General features: G+C 34.2%; 1 protein-coding gene across 2 annotated transcripts; it reads right to left on the reverse strand.

Moving 5' to 3' along the window:
• Positions 1–401: 401 nt before the first annotated feature.
• Positions 402–14,883, reverse strand: LOC145666332 (uncharacterized). Of its 2 annotated transcripts, none has more exons than XM_081733439.1 (2): positions 14,266–14,883; positions 402–1,868 (listed from the first exon to the last, which is right to left on the reverse strand). In XM_081733439.1, exons 1-2 carry the CDS (start codon positions 14,268–14,270, stop codon positions 479–481), a joined length of 1,395 nt encoding a protein of 464 aa, XP_081589565.1. In that variant the 5' UTR covers positions 14,271–14,883; the 3' UTR covers positions 402–478. The 2 variants fall into 2 exon arrangements, with proteins under 2 accessions (XP_081589565.1, XP_081589564.1); XM_081733438.1 differs by having other exon boundaries at positions 13,747–14,883.
• Positions 14,884–15,579: the final 696 nt, after the last annotated feature.

Below are 15,579 nucleotides of genomic sequence, written 5' to 3' on the forward strand. Positions count from 1 at the left end.
ATACGGATATATTCAGTAAATAAAATTTATGGTGCCATCTTCACACTTGCCCCCGTTTTAAATTCCGATTCGAAACCGACGCCTATCGTTCGTTCTTCGTTTGTTATTCAGTTTTCAGTGAAAACTAATTTGTTGCGGAAAACGTACGGACATTCAAAAATTAAGTTGAGGGAACAATTTCACCGGGAGGTCTACCAAATCAGAAATCCGCCCCTGAAATTTTGCCGTACGTCTTGGTTACATATGATGGTAACCAAGAAAGTTCTGTCGTTTTTTGTGGAGATCTGTGTCCAATTGAGCCTCACACTGTGAGTTGAATGTGAATGGAGATTCAGCGAACTCCAGTAGCTGGTGTGGGTAAGAGGGAGGCTGGGAAGTTTACAAAATAACCAAGAAGAAACTTACGTGGGAGAACTATTTTAATACACTATTCAACGTGTTCCCCCCGCAGCTCAATACACTTTTCACAACGATGTTGCTAGTCAAATATGGACATACTATATACCCTTTTCCACACTCCCGGAAAATGTTTTTTTTTTCTTAATGTATGTATCAACGTGTGTTTTCGAAGGACAGAACAATGACTAAACCCCCTTCCACATTCGTGGCACATATAAGAATTTATTCTTGAGTGGATTAACATGTGTGCAGCCAAATTTGAACGTTGACTAAATCCCCTACCACACTCTTTACATATGTGAGGTTTTTCCCCTGTGTGGACTAAAATGTGTGCAGCCAAATGAGAACGTAATTTAAATCCCTTTCCACACTGTAGGCATGTAAGTGGTTTTTTTTCTGTATGGACTAACACATGTGTGGCCAAATTTGAAAGTCGATTAAATCTTTTGCCACACTCTTCGCACTTGTGAGGTTTTTGTCCTGTATGGATTAACATGTGTGCAGCCAAATGAGAACGTTGACGAAACCCCTTACCACACTCCTGGCACTCATGAGGTTTTTCCCCTGTGTGGATTAACATGTGTGCAGCCAATTGAGAACGTTGACTAAATCCCTTATCACACTCTTGGCATGCGTGAGGTTTTTCCCCTGTGTGGATTAACATGTGTCTAGCCAATTGAGAACGTTGTGTAAATCCCTTACCACACTCTTGGCATGCGTGAGGTTTCTCTCCTGTATGGATTAACATGTGTGCAGCCAAATGAGAACGTTGACTAAATCCCCTACCACACTCTTTGCATGTATGAGGTTTATCTCCTGTATGGATGAACATGTGTCTAGCCAAAGTTGACCGTTGTCTAAATCTCCAACCACACCCTTCGCATGTATGAGGTTTATCTCCTGTATGGATTAACATGTGTCTAGCCAAATGATAACTTTGACTAAATCCCCGACCACACTCTTGGCATGTGTGATGTTTATCCCCAGTGTGGATTAACATGTGTCTAGCCAAATGCCATTGGTGACTAAATGAATTTCCACACTCTTCGCATGTGTGAGATTTTTCTCCTGTGTGGATTAACATGTGTGTAGCCAAAGTTGAACGATGACGAAATCCCTTACCACACTCTTCACATGTGAGAGGTTTTTCTTTTGTGTGGGTTAACATGTGTGTAGCAAAACAAGAACGTACACTAAATAACATTCCACACTCTCCGCAGATGCGGGATTCCTCCCCTGTATGTACTAACTTTTCGCTCGATAATGTTGATCTTTCACTATAGCATTTAACAGTCTTTCGGTACTTGTGATGACTTTCACTTTTACGTGTTAGCACATGTTTTGACAAAGGAGATCGATTAAATCCATTGACTGACTGCTTTGGAGATATCTCATCGGAATAAGAAAAGGTTTCCCTTAACGCAATAAAGGTATTCGCTTCTCTGGTAAGAGCAAATTCGTTATAGCGCCTGTAAGAAAATCAATAAATAAGGAAGTGTAAATGAAGGCCATTAATCAGTAACAACAAATGAAATCACTTTGAATTTCATATTTCTGTTCCATTAAAATGAAATTTTGTAGAAATATCTAACCGACAACTTTCGAGGTGATTCCATATGTGTTTATTCCAAAAGAGCACGTAGTTTGCTCTTAATATGTAAATTTGTACAATTATTTGTATATACAATATCAGAGTTAACTCAAGTAACTACAAACATACCTATTTTCTGCTGTGTTGAATAAACATTTTATTATTATAAGTAAAAATATAGATCCGCTTTACTAAAAATATTTATGTCATCAATTTTTGTGTCAGAAAATATAACAACCGCGAGAATTTGTCGCAATTGCAGCTACTAAAAATTGTTGCTATGACGACAAAGAAACAAAGGAAAAGAATAACTTTTAAATTTTTGAAAAAAAAAATACAAAAACTAATCGTCGTCTCAATCAGTTTAAAATCTCTAGCTGTGACAAAGTAAATTTTAATAGGTACAACAATCTTTGTGACTATTAATATATAGCTACGTGGTTACATGTGATATATATTTAAGCCCAATTATGAAATGAATACATTTGAGAAGCAGAGTTTTTTCAATTTCTTGAAAAAATTTATGTATTTTTTGGAATACATATCATGACTCATGAATTTCACGTTAACGGATTGTGGACAAGCATTTGCACCTTCGTCACCCTTAGATTATTACTAATGACTGAACCTTAGTGTTTAAAACATAGAATTTAAATTTCTTATAACCTGGTGTAATATCATCAGGAGGAATCAAAATTCTCTACTAGGTTTGTAATCTAGCTGTTACAGGATTTTTTCTAAACAATGTTCCTCGAGTATTATTAGGAATGTGAAACACTTTAGTCATTATTGTTTTCATACGTTAAAAACAAAAAGGGGCGTGTGAAGATAAATGCTAAAATCTGAATACCGAAGAATGGAAGAAATATGTTTTCCATCACATTATAAGAGACAGTAAGCTGAACTGTTTGAAATTTTTTTTTTAAATATGTTAAGAGTCTACAATTAAGTAGCATTTTTAACATGTTAAATTCACTGAAATGGGAATCATAAGGGCGGAAAAAGGATTAAATTTGTACTTCAAAAATTATAATCTGACGAGTCTTTCTCGTTAGAGAGAGGACAGTTGCCCACTAGATTTTTACTTTTAAAAAGCTGTTGCGTGCATCAGTTTTCGGAAATTCAAGAGGGAAAATATGAAGAATCTGAATATTATATCTGAGTACACAAACTTGACATCTAGCTAATCTGGTATTAGCTAAGGAAATGGGTGAACTGTGTGAAGTTAAGTTTTACAGTAAACCTAGTACCTGCATCTCAGCCAGAAAACTTCTTTCCTTCTTTTTTACGTTACTGCCATTAAAATGAAGATCCTACGAGTAAGACAAGAGATTTAATTTTACGGGAAAATGAGAGTATCTGACGAGCGGATTCTGCTAGGGAGGTGAAATTTGTCCTATAAAATCTTTACTCAATACCAGCGAGCAAGTGACCTACGCCCTACGAGATCAAAACGGGCAATTTCCGTAAATTTCTTAATATATAAATTTACCATGATATAAAGTTAATATATAATATATATATCTCCATCACGCATTGCCTGATGCAGTTAAGTGATCACATTTATGCTAGCATATTCTAAGAAAACTACGTTTCAAGCGGATGTTGTGAAATAAGCTGTAAACCCATATAACTTCAAATCCACTTATAGACTTCTTTAGATGTTTTAACACGTGCAACGTCAAAAACAGTAAAAAGAAAAAGCTTGTAGTGTACGATGTGAGGATTATTTACTGGGAAACAAAGTATTTTCATCATTTCTCTTTCAAATAACGCCTTTATCTTTTCCAAACTTGCTTCCTTACTGATATGCAGCATTATGCAATCGCTATTTCTTACTCAATAATTCATATTTATATTACCTGTGTCATTAAGCGTTACTACAATACAATACTGACGGGACAAAACTTATGGACACTCTTCACTAAGAATGTCTACGTAACTTGAGGGCATTATACATAATATAACTTTTTTAACACAAATTTGACGGAATAAATATTACGTAAGACTATATGCCTAAGAACACTGGACACTCATAAACACTTACAACGTAAAAACTACAAAAAGATAATTCACAATTAAAATAAAGTTTTTTAAAAAAACTTTTCCCGACTTCAAACACACATTCCGAAGAAAGTATACATGTTAGTTACATTGTCTTTGTCAAAGTGCAATTTTATATGCAGAGATGCGTTTCGAAACCGGTCCACATCTCATTAAAGTAAGAATTTGCACAAATTTTGAACCAGGGACAATAAGCGTAAGGTTGCTCAGGGTTTTATTTACTGAACGATCTTCGAAATTTCAAAATTGAAGTTAAACATTGGTTTTCTGTACATTCTGTTGTAGAGTTCAGGTGTGCTGAGGTGTGTGTTTCGCTGGCTACAATCCGGCACAACATACTGTGCACACATTCGCGAAATTAAAAATGACGGCCGAATGAGTTAACAATTTGGAACAAACCTAACGTTCATTTCAATTTTCATAATAATTTTCACTGTGTAATTTTAGCAGCAAATTTAAAAGCTCAAGAAAATAAAATATATACTTCACCTTAAACTTTGGTATACATTCGGGAATATACGAAACTCATTCACCCAGTATTAATCAAAGCCGAAGTCCCACACCTCTTAATTTAAATTCTCAACTGGACATGATAACTGTTACAGTGTTCATTCTTCAGAAATAAATTTTGAAACCAGAAGTACTAGTAATATGCAGCATAGTAACGGTATGCTGTTTTGAGACGCTCAATTCTTGTCAGCAAACCGCTTCTCCTTCTCTGTCTCCGTTATCTTTCTACGGTAATAAACGTCGAAACTGGTATTGAAACTGACAATATTAGAGAATTTGAATAGGTAAGAACGTCCTTGTTTCTTGTCATGCAAACAGTTCAAAGTGATAATGGTTAAAGGCTGAATATATATATATATATATATATATATATATATATATATATATATATATATATATATATATATAATGTGGCAATGCATCAATAGTAATTAAGCTGTCTGAAACATAAGTGAACTTCCATAACTGCATTTTTGAGCTGTCAACAAGTACGAGCAAAACTCAGAATGTCAGTTACCACAAAAATGGTAATTGCCACATTTTTACACCACATTTTCATGTGAGTTTACCTACCACTGTTTCCAAAAGTACTAGTTTATCACAAATCATGAAAAACCACATAGTTCATTCTCCTTACTGATAGTTCGAAAGTGCACTTAGTGCACTGTTATCAGACAGCTCAATTGAGGTCCCCATAATAAAACGGATCTAAGTTATACATGACTTTTCCAATAAGGTTTATTTATATTCTGAGAAGTATTCTCCGCAGCACAATATACAAACTAGAAGAACCAGATCGCAGTCCACTCGAGGGTCTACCAATGAATGAGTTGCGTCGTAGTTCTCATTTCAGTTTATATATTTCACTATGGAGTATCCATTTCGTGGGCATAAATAAATATACTCCAAAAGTCAGTTACTGCCCTTGACTTCTAAGGTCTTCAGTTTATGTTTGATGTAGCTGGTTTATTGAGTGTAACGAAATAATATTATGTGGTTTTGAAACTTTCATTTTGAGAACATAAACGGCATGCAACGATATTTTTGTAATAGGACTTTATATACTACAGTTGATCAGCCAGTTAAACATAAAATGGGAATGTGTAATAATGCTAGAGACAGTGCGCCCTCTTAATGATTTCACGTCTGCACCCACCGCAGCTTCTCATTCTCATCCCTGTAAAAATGAGAACACAACTGGTATTAGAAAAAAACTAATCACGGGGCATGGGATAACAATAGAGATGGAAGGGCTCGGAAAAACCCGGCTTTTTTGGATAAAAACTTAGTTTTTTCTGCTTCGCTTCTTTGCTTGGGAAATTTTGGGCTTTTTTTGAAAATTTTGCTTTAAACTCATAATGCAGACTTTGTTTCGCTTTTCTACAAAAAAAAAAAAAAAAAAAAACTCATTTAATTAATGGTTGATGCAAATAATAATATGAAACCTCGAAAATAAACCATGAATTTCAAAGAGATTTTTTAAAATTCTTAACATTTTTACATTATGAATTCCAAAGGATTAACCAATATATGTAATAATATTTTAACCTCTTAGAAACAATAAGTAGTTAAAAAATTATACACAAATAACTAGCAAAATTAGATGTACTAATTTTACTTCAAAATATCACACACCCTCCTTTTGAAGCAAAATAAAGAAAAACATGACAAAAATCTGCACATCAAGAGCTTCGTTTCGGGTGGTTCTGTACATTCTTGAAATTACTCAGTTAAGTTTTAACTTTCATATACATTGTATGAATATTTCGAACAATTTTTTCACTGATTGATCACATATGTAATAATCTCTTACCACCTATCAGGTGCTTCGGATCTGAAAAATCGATAAAGCTCCAAATTCTGTAATGCACTGACTGTTCCTTAAGCTTGTTCAGAATCGAGAAAGTATCGTATTTTCTGTTCATGGATCATATACGTAATAGACGGTTCATCTGAGCGTATGGTTTCCTAGGCTGTAGAACATATAACCACCATCACGGTTTACCCAGTCCTGATGGTTTCTGAATTTTTAACAAGAAAATTCAACATATCGTTAGGAAACTTTTTTTCCTCACAAGACGACAAAATTTATTGTAATAATTATCGAGGCATTTCTCTTAACATTCTATTAACAAGATTGACCCAATTCACAGATGAAATTATTGGAGATTATCAGTGCGGATTTAGTCGAAATCGCCCAGATATTTACCATTCGACAAATACTCGAAAAGAAATGGGAATTTATTACCCAGTACATCAACTGTTTATTGATTTTAGAAAGGCTTACAACTCGGTTAAGAGGGAAACACTGTACAACATTCTTACAGAATTTGGAATACAGAAAAAGCTAGATTTATTAAGTATTTAATTGAATTCCAGAGTAAAGTTCGAGTAGAAAAAAAAGAGCTTCCACGTCGAGATTGGCCTCAAATAAGGATATGCGTTATCGCCGTTATTATTCAGCTTTGTTCCGGAGCACGCTATAAGAAAGATCAAAGATAGGAACCAGGACCTAGAGTTGAATGGTATTCACCAGGTTATGGTGTATGCTGATGATGTAAATCTCATAGGAGAACAATGAAACGAAATGCAGCGGCCTTATTAAACACTTGCAGGGACATGAGTAAATACAGAGAAATCTAAATATAAGGAAGTTCACAAGGATCGTAATACGGCAAATTATGAGTGCGTTAAAATGTCAATTAATACTTTCTACACAGTGGATACTTTCAAATATTTTGGATCAGTATTACCAGACCAAAATCATACCCACAAAGAAATTAAATGTCGACTGAAATCAGGAAATTCCTGTTATTATTCAGTTCAACATAATTTGTCGTCGCGAATTCTGTCAAGGAATTTAAAGCTTAAAATTCATAAAATGATAATCATGCCTGTTATGCTTTATAGTTGTGAAATATGTTCGCTGACGTTGAGGGAAGAATGCAGACTCAAATTATTTGAGAATAAAATTATGAGACGAATATTTGGACCCAAGAGGAACGGGAATGGGGAATGGCGGAAACTTCATAAGGAGAAACTACATAATTTATAAGATTTACCAAGCATCGTTAGTCATCAAGTCTAGGAGGCTCAGGTGGGCAAGACATGAAGCCAGAAATGAAGAAAGTAGGAATGCAGTCACAGTTTTAAGTGGAAATCCAATCGGGAAACGTCCATTAGGAAAGCCTAGGCCTAGATAAGAGGACAATATTAAGATGGATCTAGCATAAATATGAATACAGAGTAGAAACTGGATTGAATTGGATGAGAACAGAAGTCAATAAAGAACTTTTGTGGTTATAGAGAAAGAGAGAGAATACATTCAAGTTAAGCACAACTGCACAACAAACATGAGTGAGTGGTTAGCTTTCACGCTTCTATCGTAAAGTACGGGATTTAACGCCGCGTTCCACCATTTTTACAAAAGTTTTTCTTAATTCCATCTGTGAATGTAGAGATATGGCGTGTACTGTGAGTCCTGGCCGACTTCCTTTCTATTCGTTTTTAAATATTTGTTATTACTAAATACCAGCAGTGATGGATTTGTGAAGAGGGTTAGGGTGGGGATGTCTTTCGGATTGGATAATCTACCCCGAAATTACGGAATTTCTAAAACAAAATAAATATTAATTTTGCCTTTGCTCATAAACTTCAAGCTGTCCTCAAATAAAAAATTAGGAATTTTTAGAAAAAAAAACTGAGCATTAATAAGAAAAGCCCTTCCCAAAATACTTTTCTAAATCCGCCACTGATTATCAGTATAAAATGGTCTTCAAGGTTGTATCTGGAAGAGTATAGCTGAATGTACAAACGAAACGAAATAATTGTTATGCCCGTACTCATAAACTTAAGCTCCTCTTAAATAAAAGTTAGTAATTTTTGGGAAAAACAAACATTATTCAGAAGAACCCCTCACAAATATTATTCTAAATCCCATACTGATTATTTATATCAAATGGTATTCAAGGTTGTGTCCGGGAAGATTATTGTTAAATCATTGCACCGTTACAGTATAACGGAAATGTGGAAGTACGCTCTGAGAGATATATTGAAAAACATAAGTTTAATTATATGATAGAAGCTAGAGTACTAAGCTCTAAGAAGTGAAACACTGGTGACTAAAAAGAAATTATCTAGAGAAGAAAAAAATGTTGATAATTCAGAAGTTAAAATATTTAAATCGCTTCTAAAATTACCCTCAAACACTACGAACTTTATGTTTACTTTAATTCATAAACCATGTGCTCCATCCATCATGATGGTGAATTCCAGAGCGAGATATGGTATTTCGGTCATGGAATTTTATTTAACTTTAGAGTATACTATACGAAAGCAATTTAAACAGAAAAATCATGAAAATAACAAAAGCCAAAATTTCAAAAATTCTCGTTTTCTTCTAAAAAAAGCCTCCTTTTTATGTGCAAAAATCCATCGATTCTAAAAGTCGGCATTTCTGCATCTCTAAATAACATCATATGGTAAAATATAAAATTAAATCAGTTTCAGAATTTAGCTAAACATGTAGCCAAGAATATGTCGAGAAAGAAAAACACAACGAAAACAAGAGAAAAGAACACTATGGTAATATTCTGTGCTGGAAAGGGTCACATTAGCTTAAAGCGGAATCCAAACCGCTTCTCGGCTTACATCCCAGAGAAATTGTCTTCCACTAGAACTCGGAACTGGGACTAATTGATCAAAATGTGACGCGCCTGCCGACTTCTCAGAAAGGACGTCTGATAAAAACACTTGGTACTGATCTTTGCATACCTGTTAATATAATTGTGAAGTGTCATTTCAGGACAAAAAGATAAGCAATAGCATACGTGAAACATTACACAGAGGTACATATGGACAATTTCAAAGTACTGCAGAGTACAGAAGAATTAATTTAGTCCAAGTTAGTTCACTACGACTTATATTAGTCCAAGTCAAAGAAATACAACGACTTAATTTGCATATCAGCGATTAAAATGAATTGAGTCCACTTTTGCTCTGACACATTTATACATAAATAGATATCAAAGATACTAATGATTTGAAGAAATTCCTCTCGAGGGGTTTATATACCTCCCACCAAAAGAAAGATCGGCATTTCGATGTACTTTATCAATAGTAAACATTATTAAAACGATACAATATTTACCAAATGGTTCCTTTTCATTTGTAAATTAGTACTTTGTTACTTTTGGCTATTGTTTAACATTGGGCAGCCAGCTTTTGCACCTACTTTATTGCGATATTGTATTCCGATGCGGTTATTTCATAGTTTAATACGTTAAATTACGTTACCAGCATTAAATTCAGACAGCATTGCAGAGCGAACGTTAGCGAGTGAAGATGGGTTAGAGCTCCGCATGGAACGTTGATTTCTACCTTCGTTACCAACAATTGACTTTTTTTTCTCATCACTTCCACTTACCTACCCTACTGCCCTACCACATCCCCTACTGCCCTAAAAAAAATGGTGTTCGATAGTTTCTTCACTACTTGAATACCCTATCAACTCATTTCTTCCGTAAATCATCCTACTTTTTGCTAGTTTGCCCCCCCCCCCCAATACTAGACAATTATCTTACTTTTTAGTGGAAATGAAAATTGAACCTAAAAAATCAGTTATTAGCTATGTAATGTACAGTCAAAGAATTTTAAATTCTTTAACCTTCAAATTCTTGAAAACCTTGAAATAAATCCTAATATATTCGTTTCGCCTCGGTGTATAAAAGTCCGTTTCTGTCTCGGTAACATAACTAGCTTTAAAAAACTGCTTTAAACCAAAACACGAAAAATGTTCGTAAGAGTGTGTGTTTGTAATAGTAATGGGCAGTGGGAATATTCCCGGTGGGAAGGAATTTAAAAAATGGGAATATTCCCGGGTTTTTTCCCTGGCCTATAAATTTCCGAGAAGGAATTTATTTCAATTTGTTTGCTTTATCTTCAAAATTAAAAGAACCATATGAATAATTACTTTATTTTAATATATTAGAATTTACTTCTAAGTTTTCAAGAATTTGAAGGTTAAAAAATTTAAATTTCTTTGACTGTAGGTTGTATGGGTAATAACACGATTTTTGAGGTTCAATTTCCATTTGCACTAAAAAGTAAGGTAATTGATTAGTATTTGGGGCGCTAAACTGGCAAAGTAGAAACATTTACGGAAGAAATGAGTTGATAGTGGTATTCAAGTAGTGAAGAAACTATCGAACACAATTTTTTTTTTTTTTTTTTTTTTTTTTTAGGGAAGTAGGTGATTTGTACAACCCGTAAAGGTAAGGGAAAGTGGTGTGTAAAAAGAAAGTGAATTGTTAGTAACGAAGATAGAAAATAACGTTCCATGCGGAACTCTAACCCGCCTTCACTCGCTAACGCCAGCTCTGCAATACTGTCTGAATTTAATGCTGGTGACGTAATTTAACGTATTAAACCATAAATAACCGCATCGTAATAGAATATGGCGAAAAAGTAGGTGCAAAAGTTGCCCCCCAATGCTAAACAATAGCCAAATGTAGCAAAGTACTAATTTACAAATGATGAAAAGGAACCATGTGGTAATGTAGAATTATGTAAAAAATAGAGATAAAGTACTCTGAAAGATAAACTCTGAACCACAGTTAGTAATATACGTCGGTCTGTCTCCTCTCTCTGATTTGAATTTCTGAAGAGCTACTCTGACATCTCTTACATGTTAATTAACGCATGAGTTTTCGAGAAACGGGCAGAAAGAAAGGTCGTGTGTGGCAATGTTACATGCAAAATTGTAAAGACAAGAAAGTATCTTGCAAATATTGTGAACACATATTTGCGTAAATGTTGACAAAATTGTTTATCACATTTCAAAATTCAATATGTTTATAATATCAGTAGTAGAGTCAACTTTAGGAAATCAACCTACATGTAAATTTAAACTTTCTAGTGGTTTAAAAGTATGTGTACTTACTATACAATTGTTGAAACATATTTGCTTTCATAGGACATATTGTAAATAAATATCCATTTAAGAGCACTCTCTAAATGTATTAGAATGTTAATAAAATAACATAACATCTTTTAGAATATACATTTTAAAGATTCCTCTGGGGACAACAGTAATAACATACTGTGATATAAAAACGAATTTTTCTTTGAAATGATAATATAGTAATAGAATACAATATTCCTTGTGATTGTACATAAGTTCCGGAAAAATTCTCATTTTTGGGAATCTTCACGGGAATATTCATGAAAAATATCGTCCCGCGAATTTACCCATCACTAGTTCGTGAAATCTTCATGAAGACACATTTGCGGGTTATCACGTTTCACTCCCGTATATGGTTCGTATTATAATCAGAAGTAAATTCCCAATTCATTACTCAGAGATTAATCTACAGGAGTAACTTCTTTTCTTAAAATAAGTTTATGAATCTCTCTTTTGTGATTCTTTAATAATTTGTTATTATTTTTATGCAATAGCAACCAAGGAAAATTCTAAATATTGTATCGTTTTAGTAATGTTTACTATTGATAAAGTACATCGAAATGTCGACCTCTCTTTTGGGGGAGGAATACAAACCCCTCGAGAGGAATTTCCTGAAATCATAAGTATCATTGGTATCTATTTATGTATAAATGCGTCAGAGCCAAACTGGACTCAATACACTTTTATCATTGATATGCAAATTAAGTCGCTGTATTTCATTAACTTGGATCAATATAAGTCGTAGTGAACTAACTTGGACTAAATTAGTTCTTCTGTACTCTGCAGTACTTTGAAATTGTCCATATGTAACTCTGTATAATGTTTCACGTGTGATATTGTTTTATCTTTTTGTCCTCCTGAAATGACACTTGACAATTATATTAACAAGTATGTAAAGATCAGAACCAAGTATTTTTATCAGGTGTCCTTTGTAAGAAGTCGGCAGGCGTAGCACATTTTGACTAAATACTCCCAGTTCCGAGTTCTAGTAGAAGACAATTTCTTTCGGATATAAACCAAGAAGCGGTTTGGATTCCACTTTAAGCTCATGTGACCCCTTCCAGCATAACCTGGTTGTTGCACAATAACACCAAAGCGAAACAAACTTATTTCTGTTAATATGTGATATCAATACCTAGAGCAAATTATTTAAACCAAAAACCCTGGCTTAAACAAAAAACAAACAAAACAAAAGAATTTAAACCAAACAAATTAGTTTTTTGTTTTTCAATAAAGCAATACAATGAATGAAAGCATTTCAGGAAGTTACCTATAAAATATTTAGGAAAGTACAAATACATATTCAACACGTAAGATATATAAGTCTACGCTGTATACAGTGTTTTGCGCTATCCTCGTTTACGTATAGGTCTATATTTACCTTCGATGACCTGCTTTATCCTATCCGTCGCATCTCTTTGCTTCCAGTTGGACCAGAATCCTGCACCCTTCTGTAAGTTACATAGCAATATTTTTCTTTTACCGGCCATCTAGCACATTTAGTTTGTACAATAATCCTTGCATTGTGTACGTGCTCTAAGCACCTAAAGTGAACCTGTATGGAGAAATGGAAGTCCATACCCTAGAAATGATTGCTGAGAATACAAAACGACTACCTCCTTAAAAAAAAAAAAAAAAAAATGAGTATGAAATGTATTTATGTATGGACCTGTAAAATTACTGAACACCCATTGTTGGTTAGAATTCCTTTTTATTTTGTATTTTGTTAATATCTTTCGAAGCCCTCCGCAAAAGTGAGGCTAGACCCATTCGAGCTACGTCCTGAGTAAAACCATAAACGACCATAGTTTTTGTTCCAGTATAACAGATTTCACGTACAAATTTTCAAAATTTTGGGAAAAATTTCCTTTTTTCCTGGTTTTTTCTTTGCAAAAGCCTCTATGTAAATAAAGCACTATCGTGGAGCATCCATATTGTAAATATATACAAAAATTGGTGAGAAATGTGTAATCAATAATTAACATTATTTTATAAAGATATGAACTACTTAAGATTTGTATGGATGTTATCGATATTATTATTATTATTATTTGGTATATGCCACAGCTGGTCTATATGTGCCATTCCGTTTCCAAATTGAAGATTTTTAATTTACATTTCACATACCTAAATATTTATAACGAAGTATTGCTTAATCTATAAACTTTCCGAACCATATTATCAATCTGAGCCAATTACTTTAAGAGAAATTGAACATTACCTTTGTTGCCGAACTGAATTTGAACTTTTTGCTATTAATGGTTGGGAGTCCTTAGAGTACGATGGGCAAGTCTCTTGAACCACTATTTCTCTTAGCGTTTCTATATTACTTTCAAATGCAGGATGATCTTGTACTGCAGATTCTGATTTCACCATACCAACGTTTAGTTTCGCATCCAAAGAAAACATAGCTGCATCCTTCTCCATTGTTTGCTCTCCTTCCGTTGTAGATAATATTAAGGTAATAGTATACAACAGTGCCTCATGATCTGTGCGCGTGGATACTTCCTACTGTTGCACTACGTATAAAAATGATTTTATTACATTTAGAAGTAGTAAGAAGCATCCACGTGCACGTGACATGCGATATGTGTTTCAAATCCCCCACATATACTCATACACTCCGTACAAGGGCACATTATTATTCTTCGCCTACCATAAAACACAACGAAACGCAACGCAAACCGACGTACATTTTATTTCATATTACTCAGTAATTAAATGAAAGTCGCATTTTTACCTCATTTTCAAGTTCCTATATCCTCAATGAATAATCCTTAAAAGACTGCACTTCGTGAGTCCTCGCTAAATGATGAGGCACTCTCGTATACTATATCCATATTAATTCTTTGTTGTCAGTCATCAGTTCGTATGTCCACCCTTTCCCTTCGAGTGGATCTTCCTCAGGTAAGTCATAATCAATTTCTTCTTTGCACATCAATTCCAACTTAACAGACGCCAGGCCAGCCATTATGACTTTAAATTTAATAAGAATTTGACCCTGTTCTTATACTTCCCTTATATTTTACGCTGCCAGTGTTAATGAAATGATTTACAAGACCGTTCACAAAAGCAACTTTATACTTCCAATCAAACAAACGATCAGGTTTTAAAACGTACTGTATATAATTTATTTTTGAAAACAATAGGTCTTCTTCCTCTCCAGTTTAATGCTTCAGGTAACAAAGACAATTGGATAGTTATTAAAAGTATTAATCGTATAATAAATTAATAAAAGCGTATTACATAACAAAGGGTTTTTACGAATAGAGTAGATAAGTGTAGGATGAGAGGTTTTTACCAACTCCTACGCAGTGACACGAATCAGAATACGTTTCAAAACTTGGTTGGTTCAACACTCCTGGTCTACGAGCACTGTTGCCAACTCGCCAGTGTGAAATGTCGCTAGTTTAGTATTCTAAAGTCGCTAGAAGTCGCTAAACGCCTCCTGCCAAGTCGCTAAAAAATTCGCTATATAATTTTACAAATGAATCAAAATAATTTAAATATTTTTATGTACAATGGAAGACTCGAGTATATATTCTTTTAAGAAAATGACCATCTTCACAAAACCATTGCATTATGCGCTTTGAAGAATACAAAATTAATAAATATAGCATTAAAAGTTTGCAAATACTTAAAATTTTGGATCACTTTTCCCCATTCCCTCTTAAAGAGTATGATTATCTTTTTTGGGAGATTGGGGAATTCATGTTGCTTTCGTATTGGAACACTTCACCGAACTCACCCCACGAAATTTCTGTATAATTTATATTAAGAACAGCCGCAGTTAAATTAATATATAAATCACACGCACTACACTGAACCAGAAAAGCTCAATCTTCTCCAGCGTCACTATCACTGTACGCACTGTGCAATGCAAGAGGTTACCAGGTATTACGCAACTAGTTAGATACGGGAAATTCCCGGATTTCCGAAACGCAGTGAAGAAGGGCATAATCCTCATAGCAGCGATGAATCCAACGAAGTAAGTCGCTCATAGCAGTACTGCAACCGAATATGTAAAAGTAATTATTAGTATTACAAACTGCAA

The sequence above is a fragment of the Thermobia domestica genome, chromosome 12 (assembly GCF_964235325.1).
Source record: "Thermobia domestica chromosome 12, izTheDome1.hap1.1, whole genome shotgun sequence".
In the NCBI taxonomy this organism is placed as follows: domain Eukaryota; kingdom Metazoa; phylum Arthropoda; class Insecta; order Zygentoma; family Lepismatidae; genus Thermobia; species Thermobia domestica.

Coding starts and splice junctions, on each gene's coding strand:
- LOC145666332 (XM_081733438.1), bottom strand. CDS start 13,952: ATGGAGAAGGATGCAGCTATGTTTTCTTTGGATGCGAAACTAAACGTT. Junction 1,869..13,746: donor AATTCAGTTCGGCAACAAAG/GTAATGTTCAAT, acceptor ATTTTCTTACAG/GCGCTATAACGAATTTGCTC.